The sequence below is a fragment of the Silene latifolia genome, chromosome 3 (assembly GCF_048544455.1).
Source record: "Silene latifolia isolate original U9 population chromosome 3, ASM4854445v1, whole genome shotgun sequence".
Classification (NCBI taxonomy): domain Eukaryota; kingdom Viridiplantae; phylum Streptophyta; class Magnoliopsida; order Caryophyllales; family Caryophyllaceae; genus Silene; species Silene latifolia.
This window is the reverse complement of record NC_133528.1, coordinates 49,627,617-49,642,532: the sequence shown is the minus strand read 5'-3', so window position 1 is coordinate 49,642,532 and position 14,916 is coordinate 49,627,617. Positions and strand designations below refer to the sequence as shown.

Sequence of the window (14,916 nt, the reverse complement as noted above, 5' to 3'; positions counted from 1 at the left end):
AATGTTCGATCACCAACTCCGAGTTGTTGTTTTGCAGGGATCGTTAATCGAATTCGCGACTTTCGACCTTGTTCCTAACCTTACTCGACCGAGTACGAGTGCCTACACGACCGAGTAGACCTTACTCGATCTAGTTATGGAGTTATTAGGTCGAGAAAGTTGGAACTGCCAACGAAAACTCGATCGAGTAGAGGCCACTCGATCGAATACCCTACTTACTCAATCGAGTAAGTGCTACAGTACCCGCAATTAGACGGGATTCTTATACCTTTCTCAATTCCTTTCTTCTCTTATTTCCTCATACCGTATTCTTTGTTTTCATATGTGAGTTGTAACTTCTTTCCACAAAAGTTGGCAAAACGTTTGGGAAATTTTGCTGATAATAATTAAATAATTTTTTTTATGTAATGTTAAGTTTCTAAACTACCTTTTTGCTAGTGAGCTTAAAATTCAAATTTTAATGGAGAGAAATGAAATCACCTATGTACTTTATAATATCCTCGGTCGCACCCAATTTGAGTACCACCTGACGGCGTCATCTCATTATTCATTTTTTATTCAGTAAAACAGTTCACTAAAGCTTAAACATTAAACAGTTGAGAATAAAACCAGAGTAAGGGAAAAGCTGAACACAAACAAAATACAGTGTCTAATACTAGAACCACTTGGAGGATCTTCATACAACGGAAATATAGGAAATGAGCTTAAACCACCAGATGGAATTAATGGCAGTACTAAATTCAGCAGCATCACGATAGAACCCGCTGTTTATTCGCATAGGTACTTAGGCCGGTAATACCAGCACCGATAGAAGCTCGCTCAAGGCTTATATAGAAACACTGTTTGGAACACCCATACCAGTAGTACCTGGTGTCGAGAACGGTTTAAGCAGTTCATATGGAATAACTCCTGCTCCAGTTCTATTATTTAACTTCTCGTCTGCATTCCTTGCATCAATTGTAGTATCTAACTTCTTCAAATTCAAATGAAATTTTTCAAATGACTCTTTTGTGGTCGGATCTTCAGCCCATGATGGCTCAAGTTGTTCACCTATATACTCCTCGTCGGGCGAATGGCTCGACAAAACATTCAAGATGGTCATGACTTTAATCCCTTGAGCTCTTGATGGTAATGTGTTTAGCAATACATTACATGGATTTTTCACAAAGTATTTCCACTCTTCTTCAGTTGGGTCTTCAGTAGGCATTTTGATTCGAGCAGTTGTTGGTCGATTTGGGAAGTATCCTCCGTAAAGGTATTGACCAAAATTCACTGCAGCGTGGTGCCCTGACGCTACCCATATCATAGTTGTTAGAATCTCAATCAGGACGTGGGAAGTTGTAAGAACGGGCCACCATTTTTCGTCTTTCTTATCTCCATGGCCTTTCTCACGGATTTCGGCCCACCACTGTTGGAGTTCTGTATCAGACTGAACCTCTTCTTCATTTTGGTAGTAGTGCTTGACGTAGTCAGTGATCCATTGCTTCACAGCATCCCATAGGAGAAGTCCATCGTTAGCATATGGGTAATCCTCGATTGCAAGCTTAAGTCCGTGTGGTGATGATTCATCTTCAATAGCTATGCCTCTATTAAATCAAATTTAAAAACCAATGAGTAACTACAAACACTTGTACAAGGTTTGTGATCGAATTTTTGTACCATATATCATACGTATAAAGAATTTATATCATTAAGTCACAATATCTTGAAAAACAATGTACCTGCTGATTAGATCAGTTGGTAATGCTTGATGGTCGAACCTCCACTCTTTGTCATAAACCAAAGAGCCAAATTCCATGGAATATTTTTCAAGCGAGAACGTTGTTTCAATAAACCCACCGGCATTCACAAGGGATCCACGAGCTAGTGAATTGATCTCCATGGTGTATCGAAAATAAGGATTCAAGAGTCTATAAATTGGATGCACAGCACTTAGTTGTCGGTTTGTTGCAATTACGAAAGGCTCAATACAACAATGAGTCCTTAACCTATCATGGAAACAACATGGATTAGTTCAAAAACCAATTGACCAATCAACAATGAGTCCTTAACCCAAATTATTATGCAAGGAAAATTACCAATGGCTAACAATTTGGTGATGACCAGAGTCATGAGCAAGAACATGAGCTTTAGCAAGCCTCCAAAGCCAAGTGCTAGTGGCATCATAGCCAGGTGTGTATACTTGTTTCCACTGAGGCTTACCGTTTGCCATTGGCGGCCTTGTTAACTCGATAGCCAGAGGCCTTAAAGTTCCTTTTGGAGTTAGAAAGAACAATGTACGCGACCCATATAGGGTAGTACCTTGGATCTCTCTTACTTTGTTCACAAAAGGTAGAAGCACATCATGATAGTCTAGTACAAACAATTTCTTTTGCTGCAAAGCCTGTGATAAAATAAATTCATAAATGAAATCATATATTTTCATTACGATTGAAACGGTAAAGAAGGCAGAAGAAAGAACCCGAAGACTTATGTACAACCCTTGCAAAGACAGTACTTGGGTCGACTTCAGGTCCAATGTGTTTGATGTCAATTGGGTTAGACTTTCCATTAGCCATGACTATTTTGGGGTCATACAAATATAAAGAATAAAGATTTATGAACGTATTTGCTAAATCCAACACACCATTTTACTAAATCCCGCATAATTATCTTTATTATTCCAATCCTACCCTTCATCCAAAGAAAAAAAAAATCCCTTCTTTCATTCTCAAAACCTTAATAGTTCATTAATAATTTGATAATTATGGATCTAATCTGTATAATCAAAAGTAATTTAGTCATTTCATCAACAATTTTATGAATACACTCGTCTTGTAATCGATTGAATGAGTTTTTTTTTTCCTAAAAGGTTTTTACAATTAGGGTTTATAAAAAATAGAACAGTTCCTTAAAAGACAAACATAATTATAATGTTGAGATGAATTTTGGGGGGCATTATTATTCATCAATTGGGCATTTGCTTTTATCAATACCCAGCCACCCAATCCCCTTCCCCTTCCCCTTCCTCCTTCGTCAACAACCAATGGTCGTCAACCACCATCGTCGTCGACCTTCCATCGCTGACATCTCCTTCTCCTCCCTCCGTCATCAGTCAGTTCCCAGGTCAGTTCCCAGGTCAAAGGTCGATCGTCTATCGTCTATCGGGTATTTTTAGGGAATTTTTTCTTGGGTTCTTGGTTTGTCTCTATTGATGGGGTGAGAAATGAAAGGGTCAAACTCGGAAGAAGACGGAAAAATGTGTAGGATTAAGTAAAATTGTGTGCGGGATTTAGTATATATTAATGAATTGAATGCTTGAATATTATTGATGACAAAGGCCGCTTATATAAAAATTACAAAAGACGATAATTAGAAATATAATCTAATTAGAATATATCTTAGAGATCTATTGGGCATAATATAGAAAACTATAACTAATAGAATATGTAAAGGTAATTTCTAAAACTATTACATTCTAAGACAATTACAATATTAACATATTGTGATTTATATTATTAGAGTAATATTATATTCGTTATAATAAAGTCATGTTGCATCGTGTTGTATTGAGATAGATATGGGTAGTTGGCAACTCAGCCATATGCACTCGGACCAGCGTTGGGTTCCACTAAATACGGATAGGGCGACATTACTTTTAAGTTTTAGACATTTCAATATGTGTTTATCGACGCTCATTTAGTTGATCAACTTTGCATAAGAAGGTCCGGAGAGAAGTAAATACCTCATCGAAGGACATGACGCCTTTGATCTCTTGCTCAACTAGTTCAGTAGTAATTTTCGATTCAGGAGAGCCGTAGATTTCAGAGTCAAGCTTGCTCATCAAAGGCCACTCCTACACAATGTTTATTGGCTGTATTCTAAGAAAATTGCATTTTCAACTCAACAATGTAATTGCAGATAGAACATTAATGAGATCGCCTTAGAGAATTGTCTCTGTCATTATAAGTTATTGTATCATACCGTAACTAGTTTAATGCTGGATGGGTTTGGACCGGCAAGAGTCTCCCTAGCAAATTCCTCGTCTCTAAACCATGAAAATTGATCTCCTACACACACGAAAACCAGACATATCCCCATGAATTAGATGCAAATGTTCATTTTTAAGTAAAACAAATTAACCATATAATTGAAAATCAAGAGGAACATAATATTTGGTGACTTACTCTGTAACATATCAGGGGTGGGAAAACGTAAAATACGTTCAGTTGGATTGATTAAATTAGGCATAACTGTTAACAAGGACTTGAGATCTTGAATGTTGGACATCTCAATTCCTCGATGGAACAAGTCATTAATCTGTCTGAAGTTAAAATGTCCAAGACTGGTATCAATAACAGCATCCTCTAGAGTCGGAACTACTGTATGCAAGACGTTATTTAGGACACTGGTCCCAAATGTTACCGTCTTCAAATCAGCAAATACTTCATCCCTTGGTATGTAAAAGCTGCTCAATGTTCTTGTTTCCGATAATGGATCTGTGTGGGACATATACATGTAATACATGCTTTAGATTAACTTAGTAACTATAATAAGGCAATCCTTCAAAATTGGACTATGTGATGATTTACCTGATTTGCAGGGTGGGCGGCCCGTTCGACAACGCCTTGGATATGGAAGTTGGTCGCCTCCAAGAACCGGTCGGGGGTGGGCCGGCTTGCTGTCGGGCTCACCAAGATCATTGTAAACATCATAGTCATAAATACGGTCGAAGGACTTGCGTTTCCCTTGACCATTGCCTCTCATATTTTGAAGCTCCTTCTCACGCAAACTAATCAGTCCCGGTGGAGTGTTTGATGTTATGTACGACTGCTTGTTCGGATATTAATCAAATGTTACATAGAATCAAAACACATTAGAGAAGAAATGATTAAGTAAAGTTAATACTACTAGAAGCTAAAACACATATTAAAAAGCTAGATTGAAAGAATTGTTGTATTTACCTGATTAGTAAAGAAAACTCTCTTTTCACGATTGTCATGACTCGAAGCGATCCATGAATTACAAGTGACCTCGACAGTCCCTTCAGGCAAGCCCATAATAACAATGGTTTTCACATACAATTCTTTACTATGTTCATTTTTAAGCAATACTGCTCCCAATTTGCCAAAATTGTCATTGACATGAAATTTTGCTTCATATTTCACTTCATTTAATCCTTTTGGAATTAATACGTTGAGTTTTGCCTTTGCTTCAACTGGCTTTTGCTCTAAAACACAGCCAACAACAATGTTAGAAGCTAGGAGTTGTACAATAAAAGTACATAAATTAACTCGTCAAAATCACAAATGCACAATAGCGGATCTATGTAACCTTTTGACGTCCAAAATGATAATTATAATAATAATACATAATATTAACAATGCTTTCCCTGTCCTAAGAGATTTTCATTAGAGCAGGCAAACCGAGCCTCGGCATGATAAGCGGCCCGAGCACGGCTCCGGCCCGGCATGACGGGTCTTACTGCGGGTCACATCGAGGGAATTAGTGCTTTGGAACAAAAACGATGGCCAAGCACGATGAATTAGGAGTGAATAATTTAAAAAAACACCCCAAGCACGACACAACATGACTCCGATCAAGCGATCGCCCGGGCCACGGCGAGAGGAGATGAGTCGGGCCAGGCACGGGACAGCACAATGGCCCACCAACACGTGCCTGGACCGGGCTTGGGGGAGGGTTGGGCACGAGAGGCCGGCACGAGGCACGGCCTGACCCAGCCAATTTCCGGCTCTAATTTTCATGTCCAAAATTTGAGAATGTCTTTATTGCTAATCAAGTAGTCTCATTGTGGACGGGTTATCCGTCCAAAGTTGTAGACGGGTCAAATATGTCACCACTTTCATAATAATACAACCTCAATCATCCCACATTCGCACCACTTATAGTTTGTCTTATTTTGAGAGTGATGACATATTTAACCCGTCAACAACTTTAGACGGATAATGTCCGCTTAAATCGAGATTTTGTGATTGCTAATTAAGTACATATAACATAAAAAGTGAAAAGATCAACATAACATACCAAGTTGTGTACTAACAAGCTCCAAATGGAGTGTACCGACTGGTAGAACATTAAGTGGAATGCCTGAAACAATATCGGATACAACGTCGGTCACTTGACCAATTCCAACATTTTTTACAGTCCCACTTACAGTTAACATTTCAGTAACCACAGCGGAAACATTAGGATGTGAAAAAATATTCATTTTGGTTTGTAGTGTAAGTAAAAATTAAGTGAGGATATGTTTTTAGTTCAACAATAAGGCCGCTCCTTTTATAGAGTTCTACAGTTCAAATAATACAATTGCTTTCAAATAAAACATGAAAAAACACGTTATTCAGCTCTACAGGCTACAGTGAAGTTGATAATTGAGATTGGGGCTGCCGGCCACGTCAGCTCGTCTTTGCTTGAATAATGAAACCTTATCACGATTCTATGGTTCAACTCCCTGCAGACCCTACTTTACAGTATACATACATAATACACGAGTTAAATAAGTGAGAAAAAAATGGTCGGTACTCATATCGCCTATTGAATGTCCATGGGACCATGCGGACAATTATTGAGTTACCAGGTAATTGATTACCAGGATCTTCTTGTTATACATGCCACGTGAGGGAAGGCCAAGAGCCCAATATTAAACTTCAAGGAGAAAACAAATGTTGGAGATTGAATATATTTTGATAGATCTCGGCTAGGAGTGATAATGAGCTGAGCTGAGCCGAGCCAACGTTTGCTTGGTTTGAGTCGTTAACTTATCGAGCCGAGGTTTGATCAAGTCAAATTCGAGCTACTCGCGAGCAGTTTCGCCTCATTATCACCCCCTAAATTCTCGGCCATCTATTTTTGTCCAAACAAAATCTCAACCATACATTAATAATTATTGGGTGGGACAGTCCCATTATGTAAAGAGGTAACTTATTTATTAGTATTAAATGAAAGGAAAAATATAGAAATAAATTGTCTCATGATTTAAACCGTCTTACTCTATAATTTGTGCATTATTGAAATTATTGCAAAAGAATTAAGAATATTTGAACATGATCAAACAACGCCGTCGTTGGAATAAATCTCTGGATACATTATAAGGTTTGGCTTTCCGTCGGCAAGGCATCAAGGCCGTCGTTGGAGTAAATCTTGGGATATGGTATAGGTTTGACTTTCGGGAGGGGTCGCCTGCCGAAAAGCTAAACTTATACCTTATCCCGGGATTCTTTAGAACACATTATTTGCGGTTTTTTGAATGGGTGTTTGGTGCTCCAGCGAAGGTGGAGGCGTGGCATATGGCTTATGAAATAAATTGGGTAATAGTGTGTGTTGTTGCAGGTTGCTGAAGGATTTGTTATGTACTCGTGTTTAGAGGGCAAGGGTAGAATGGTAAATGAAAAATGTTGACTTATTAATATCACAAATTCTCACTTGTGACGGACACTATCCGTCAAAAGTGAGTGACGGTTCACTTCCCGCTCATACAAATGCAAGTGGTGTGGGGGGTGTGGGGGGGGGGGGGGGCAAGTGAAATAAAATAGAGCGCCCCACTTACCACCCAGGCACCCACTTGCATTTGTGTGAGAGGGAGGTGACCCGTCACTCACTTGTGACGGATAGTGTCCATCACAAGTGAGACTAGCCGTATTAATATCTAGGTGGTAATGTGTTTGGATAATGCTTATTATGTGGCCATGATAGAAAAACCATTACTATATGTAAGGGATTGATTGAAATTATAACTTTATTTTTGCAGACTTCATGGACCGCCGAGACTTGGAAAAAGGCAAGGCTAGAATAGGGGAGGATACACGTTTGTTTTGTAGACGAAAATTATGGAAATTACTAGGGCCACAAACGTGGAAAATCCTTGTGTGGAAAATATTAACTAATTCTCTTTCGGTCGGGAAGAATTTTAGAAAAAAGGAATATTGGGGTCGAAACGGGTTGTAAGCTCTGTTTGTCAAACAATATGAAAATGGAAACACTTATTTCGTGACTGTCCTGTGTCACGAAGACTATGGACTTGTTCAGAGCTGGGAATACGTACTGATTTGGGTTCGCATTTGAGTATTGCGAAATGGCTTTTTGAATGGATCTCTTACCTAGGAACCTTGGAAGGAGCGGAAGCTCGGGTGGTTCGGTTTTTGGCTATGTTTTGGTGCTTATGGAGTATCCGTAATAAAATTCTTTTTCAAGGAATGGTTTTTCATCCTTTCATGTTTTATAATTTATGGGAACAAGTGATTGGGACGGCGGATCAGGCGGTGGATATCCGAAAAAAGGAGTTAATTACTACTATGGAGTTCACAGGTGCGTCAAGAATGGATAGTATGCTTTGGATTCGAGAGAGTAATCCATTTTGTATCGTGGGTGAGATAAGAAATTGTGACTATATGAGGATTATGGTGGATGCTGGATGGCGGGGGGTTGCGAAAGCTGGTATTGGTTGGGAAGGTGTCTTAGGGAATGGACAAAGATGTTGTAGTGGGGTGAGAAAGATTAGAGCTGAGTCGCCACTACAAGCTGAGGGAATGGGGGTGTTAACGGTTATGCTATGGGCTCAAGAGCAGGGTATAAGACACTTGGAGGTTTCTACGGACTGCATTTCTATTGTTTATCAATTAGCTGGTATTGAGCGACCGCATCATCTTCTTAAAGCGATCCTACAGGATATTTTTGGGTCCGCTGCTTCTTTTCATTGTTTAGCTATTAGTTACATTCCTAGATCGTTTAATAAACAAGCCCATGGTCTTGCATGTAAGGCTATGGATAGTTAGGTATACCTCTTTTTACAGCTGCCAAAAAAAAATATATAACTTATTATAAAAGTAACTAGTTTTTATTCCCGTAAGAATCACATGTGTATTTGATTCTAACTATGTAAACTCACTACTCATAAACATATAGTCTTATTAATCTGGAATACGTTGATATCTTTGTTGCCTTATGTTATATACAGTGGGATGTAAAAATGTGTGATTATATTTTTATGAAAAGTTAAATAACATATTGATATTCAATTTCACGTGAATCTATAAAATCTTATTAAAATGCCACCCTCAAAAGGCCACGCAGACAATGCCACGTAGGATAAGGAAAAGCCACGTATGCATTTGCAATGCCACATCTTAATCCTCGTGTCACTCTAATCTATAAAATTTTATTAAAATGCTACTTGGAACACCTATTAAATGTCACGTAAATATCGACTAAAAGCCACCTAGGATTATAAATGTCACGTAGACATCGACTAAAAGCCACCTAGCCATAAATTATTTTTTAATTCACTCTTTTTTTCCCTCTTTAAAGATAAAAAACCAAAATCGGATTAATAATCTCTGTTCTTTTACTCACTCACGAATGAATCAACTACACATACAAATTTCAAAATATCATCTTCCCCAATTTTTTTGCCAAAATGTCTTTGAATTGCCGATGTCCGCGTTAAAATATATTTCTATCTATACAATATAGTTAAATGACTAGCTAAATTATCTATAAAATACCATTAAAAGACTAACTTGAGTAAGATTTAATTGTCATGTGACAACTCTCAAAAATCTCCTAATATGTTATAATATTTCATATCTAATTAAGTTCTAATAATAATAATAATAATAATAATAATAATAATAATAACAACACATTCAAGATGTTTTATTATGCATTTACTCCACTTTTGTTTTTCCTCTTCTCTCATTCATTGTAAGTTCGTAACCTAATTTCAACATTTCATCTTACTCTTGAATTCTTAATCTTAATGAATATTATAGCATTTTTTTTATAAATATATACTTAATCTCTTTAAGTGAAATTACATATCTTTTGTGTATATCTTGGTATTGATTTTTTTTTTGTGGTTTTTTTAACAGTTCTATTAATCAATTAAGTATAACCTCTTTATTTTGTTGTGTTTTATAGGATTCAATGTCATGATCTTCTTTGATGTGAACACTTTATTGTTATGTTGTAAGTTACTACTTTCGTCTAATGTTTTATTTTTCTATTTTTTTATTTGTTTAACCCTTTAATTTTCATATATGTATAGTTTTTATTCTTACCAACTTTGAGTTCAACATGACAAACAAAACCTTATATTTCACATCATTCATAAATTTTTTTTTTTTAAAAAAATATAAGTTGCAAACACAAAAAAAAAAAAGGAAAAAAAAAGAAATTGATACAAACCTTTTATCTCCTTCCCATAACTTTATTATCTTCTTAATGATGATCTTTTTGCTTTCCTCTCAACATTATATAATAATCATAATTTCCATGTTATTGAAAAAATTGATATGTAAAGTACAATATTATAAAAAGGCAAGACTAAATATTTCACTAAGTCATCTCACTAAGCCATGTGTCATAAAAAAATTTATTTTTTATTATCATGTGTCACATGCTTATTAGTAAAAAAATTTAAAAAAATATAAAGTCTCAAACATACAAAATAAATTAAAAAATTGATTCAAACTTTTTATCTCCCTCTCATAACTTTAGTCATCAATTTACCTTATTTATTTAACTTTATTACTTTATTTAATTATGATCTTTTTGCTTTCCCCTCACCATTATATAAAATTTCCATTTAATTCACCATTATATAAAATTTCCATTTAATTCCAAAAATTGGTATGTAAAGTTTACATAGATAACTAGAATATTTTTTTACTTTTTTTTTTCTTTATTGTATATTGCATTAACTAGAATCTTATTTTTTATTTTTTTTGTGTTTTCATATTGCAGGAGAATGATACATACTCACATAATTTAAAAATATTACCTTAAGCAACTTTTTATTAGTTGAATATGCAACTCTTTTCACTATGAAGTTTCATGCGGCAGCCCTAAAATCCCATCTATAATCTATACAATCTAAATAAATGGGTACTTAAAATGACAAATTTAATTAAATGTAACATGAAAATTTTAATGTGATGTGGATTATCAATTTATAGTTACATGACATTGATTTCATTCACTCATCTATAAATAAATCTATACAATTGAATTAAATGGTACCTAAGGGGTCGTTTGGTTGCCACTTAGAAAACATAAGCATTGGAAAATCCCATGATTTTGAAAAACATGGGTTGTTTGGTTGCCATAAATTTTAGAAAATGTAGGAATTAGAACTTCCCATGAACTTCCAATGCCTACATGATGTGGAAAGTTGTTTACCTACTCCCTCCTTGGTCATTGGAAGTTCCTGTGTAATTTAATTCCTACATGAGTAACCAAACACTTTTCCGAAATTCACCTGAATTGGATGAGGGAACTTAATTCCCATGAATTGTATTTTCCTAGGAAAATTAAGTTCTCTCATCAACCAAACAACCCCTAAAATGACAAATTTTAATGTGACAAAAGAATGTAAATGTAATAAACTTTTTAGTTTCATCTTATCTTCATACCTATTAATAATTAATACATTCTACTAATTTAGCATATCACTTTTTTCAAAAATGATGAATTGTTGGCTTCCCTCCTCATTTATAGTTTTATACTACCTATACACATTGCCATATTTTTGTCTACGATTATCATCTATTGTTTATCACAATATCTCTACTTGTTTATCTTAAACACCTTTGAGATTTTATTTTTTCGGTTTAAACACTCTAATTCATTCAATCAATAAAGAGAACTTAAAATAACGCTTAAATTTTTGTTGGAAGATAAACGTTCATAGTCCATAATCTTTAAGCTGATTAAAACAATAAATTATTAACGATCCCGTGATTTTCACGGGCTCCAAAACTAGTTAAGATATTAAACAGGTAAATACATGTAATAACGTATAACTATAACCTCGAATTACTTATTTTATTAGTGAGAATTGTGTGCAAAATTAACCATGTTAAATGATGAGTGTTCGATACGTGTAAAACTTAATTTCATCATAGACCGATACTCTTTTTTATAGTATACTATACAAATATGGTTGTATAAACAAATAAAATTTCACATTTTTCATATTATCTTATATAAATCTGAGAATAATACAATCTAAATTTACATTAAGTAACATAATGTATTTATATAGTACCTTTTTCATTTGCATATATTAGTTTAAAAAGACTATAACCATTATTTTTCAAGTTTATTTAATGTTATTGATGATGTGAGTATGTCATTCTCTTGCAATTTCAGCAGAAACACGAAAATAATAACTGAATAAGATTGTAACTATTAATTTAAAACATAATAAAGATAAAAAGTGAAATAATTTTTTAGTTCTTCATGTAAACTTTACCTAATAATTTTTTGAATAAAAATGAAAATTAGGATTATTAAATTATTTATATGAGAAATTTTTTGTAATTAGTTCTCGCATTATTTTCAACAATTTATTCGAGAGAAGAAGAAATATTTTGTGAGTGAAGGGAGATAAAAAAAATTATGATAACATAAATACAAAACATAATACTGTTGAGGGAAAACATAAAGGTTAGCCCATTAAATTAAAGAAATAAAGGTTAAATAAATAGGGTAGATTGATAACCAAAGATATAAGAGGAAAATAAAATTAAAGTTTGCATTATTTTTTTTTGTGTGTTTGCAACTATTATTTTTAAATATTTTGTACTTATTTGTATAAATAAATGTGTAATTTTTAAGTATCATGATTTTGGAAAATAAAAAGCTTGTATTAATTTACGATTTTTTTTATTTGTGTGTTTGCACCTAATATATTTGAAAAAAAAAATCCGTACTTATTTGTATAAATTTTAAATAAATAAATGAATTTATAATTTTTTAAGTAATACATTTTTGAAAACTTAAGTTTATCAATTAACAAAGGAAAAATATATAACGTTTTCAATCAAAATTTCATTATATGAAACCAGTTAGTAAGAAAATTACGAAAAACCTTAATCAATTCATTAACACGCTTAATTATGAAAATTTCATTTAAAATGTAAATTTTAATTATAAAATATGAAACTTAGATGTGATTTGTATAGTATCGTGGGTGAGATAAGAAATTGTGACTATATGAGGATTATGGTGGATGCTGGATGGCGGGGGGTTGCGAAAGCTGGTATTGGTTGGATGGTGTCTTAGGGAATGGACAAAGATGTTGTTGTGGGGTGAGAAAGATTAGAGCTGAGTCGCCACCACAAGCTGAGGGACTGGGGGTGTTAACGGTTATGCTATGGGCTCAAGAGCAGGGTATAAGACATTTGGAGGTTTCTACGGACTGCATTTCTATTGTTTATCAATTAGCTGATATTGAGCGACCACATCATCTTCTTAAAGCAATCCTACAGGATATTTTTGGGTCCGCTGCTTCTTTTCATTGTTTAGCTATTAGTTACATTCCTAGATCGTTTAATAAACAAGCCCATGGTCTTACATGTAAGGCTACGGATAGTTAGGTATACCAATTTTTACAGCTGCAAAAAAAAAATATAAATTATTATAAAAGTAACTAGTTTTTATTCCCGTAAGAATCATATGTGTATTTGATTCTAACTATGTAAACTCACTACTCATAAACATATAGTCTTATTAATCTGGAATACGTTGATATCTTTGTTGCCTTATGTTATATACAGTGAGATGTAAAAATCTGTGATTATATTTTTATGAAAAGTAAAATAACATATTGATATTCAATTTCACGTGAATTAAGATATTAAACAGGTAAATACATGTAATAGTGTATAACTATAACCTAGAATGACTTATTTTATTAGTGAGAATTGTGTGCAAAATTAACCATGTTAAATGATGAGTGTTCGATACGTGTAAAACTTATTTTCATCATAGGCCGATACTCTTTTTTATAGTATACTATACAGATATGGTTGTATAAACAAATAAAATTTCACATTTTTCATATTATCTTATATAAATCTGAGAATAATACAATCTAAATTTACATTAACTAACATAATGTATTTATATAGTACCTTTTTCATTTGCATATATTAGTTTAAAAAGACTATAACCATTATTTTTCAATTTTATTTAATGTTATTGATGATGTGAGTATGTCATTCTCTTTCAATTTCAGCAGAAACACAAAAATAATAACTAAATAAGATTGTAATTATTAATTTAAAACATAATAAAGATAAAAAGTGAAATAATTTTTAGTTCTTCATCTAAACTTTACATAATAATTTTTTGAATAAAAATGAAAATTAGTATTATTATATTATTTATATGAGAAACTTTTTGTAATTAGTTGTCGCATTATTTTCAATAAATAAATGAATTTATAATTTTCAAGTAATACATTTTTGAAAACTTAAGTTTAACAATTAACAAAGGAAAAATATAAAACGTTTTCAATCAAAATTTCATTATATGAAATCAGTTAGTAAGAAAATTACGAAAAACCTTAATCAATTCATTAACACGCTTAATTACGAAAATTTTATTTAAAATGTAAATTTTAATTATAAAATATGAAACTTAGATGTGATTTGTATAGTTTACATTATTCTTTAAATATTTTTAACTCATGAAATATTTATTGTACACAATTAATTTTGATATAGATATGACGACATTTTTGTAAGGAATCTGATTAGTTAATTTATGTATATTCGGGATGGTTAGTTTAGTAATTTTACATGGTAATGAAGTATCATCATAATATGCTAGGAAAAAACCGTTTTTTAATTATAGATTCATAAAATTGACAGTACAATATGTTTTTTATTCGTTTATTAGAAACTATGATCAAATAACTGTTTTTATTTTTTTCTTTATTTTAGTATTTATTTCTTTATTAAGGGTTGCTTTCGTTTGCCGTTGTTGTGGAAAACTTAGCAAAAAAGACAGTGTAGGAGGGGCATGACGGGTAAGTGGTAGGGTGTACATTTTTTTTTAAAAAAAAAACCTTTATGTAATGCTCGATGTATTTATTTTTTATATTTTTTTCCATTTACTTTTTCGCAATAAATT

At 33.3% G+C, this 14,916-nt stretch overlaps 2 protein-coding genes across 2 annotated transcripts; one reads left to right on the top strand and one right to left on the bottom strand.

Moving 5' to 3' along the window:
* Positions 1–485: 485 nt before the first annotated feature.
* LOC141647628 (linoleate 13S-lipoxygenase 2-1, chloroplastic-like) lies at positions 486–6,385 on the bottom strand. Its single transcript, XM_074455901.1, has 9 exons — positions 6,025–6,385; positions 4,944–5,209; positions 4,572–4,809; positions 4,167–4,478; positions 3,964–4,049; positions 3,725–3,835; positions 2,079–2,383; positions 1,722–1,988; positions 486–1,586 (listed from the first exon to the last, which is right to left on the bottom strand). Exons 1-9 carry the CDS (start codon positions 6,206–6,208, stop codon positions 827–829), a joined length of 2,529 nt encoding a protein of 842 aa, XP_074312002.1. The 5' UTR covers positions 6,209–6,385; the 3' UTR covers positions 486–826.
* Positions 6,386–8,291: 1,906 nt separating this feature from the next.
* LOC141649048 (uncharacterized) lies at positions 8,292–8,771 on the top strand. Its single transcript, XM_074457750.1, has one exon. It carries the CDS (start codon positions 8,292–8,294, stop codon positions 8,769–8,771), a length of 480 nt encoding a protein of 159 aa, XP_074313851.1.
* Positions 8,772–14,916: the final 6,145 nt, after the last annotated feature.

Coding starts and splice junctions, on each gene's coding strand:
- LOC141649048 (XM_074457750.1), top strand. CDS start 8,292: ATGGAGTTCACAGGTGCGTCAAGAATGGATAGTATGCTTTGGATTCGA.
- LOC141647628 (XM_074455901.1), bottom strand. CDS start 6,208: ATGAATATTTTTTCACATCCTAATGTTTCCGCTGTGGTTACTGAAATG. Junction 1,989..2,078: donor CACCAAATTGTTAGCCATTG/GTAATTTTCCTT, acceptor TTTCCATGATAG/GTTAAGGACTCATTGTTGTA. Junction 1,587..1,721: donor CCAACTGATCTAATCAGCAG/GTACATTGTTTT, acceptor TTGATTTAATAG/AGGCATAGCTATTGAAGATG.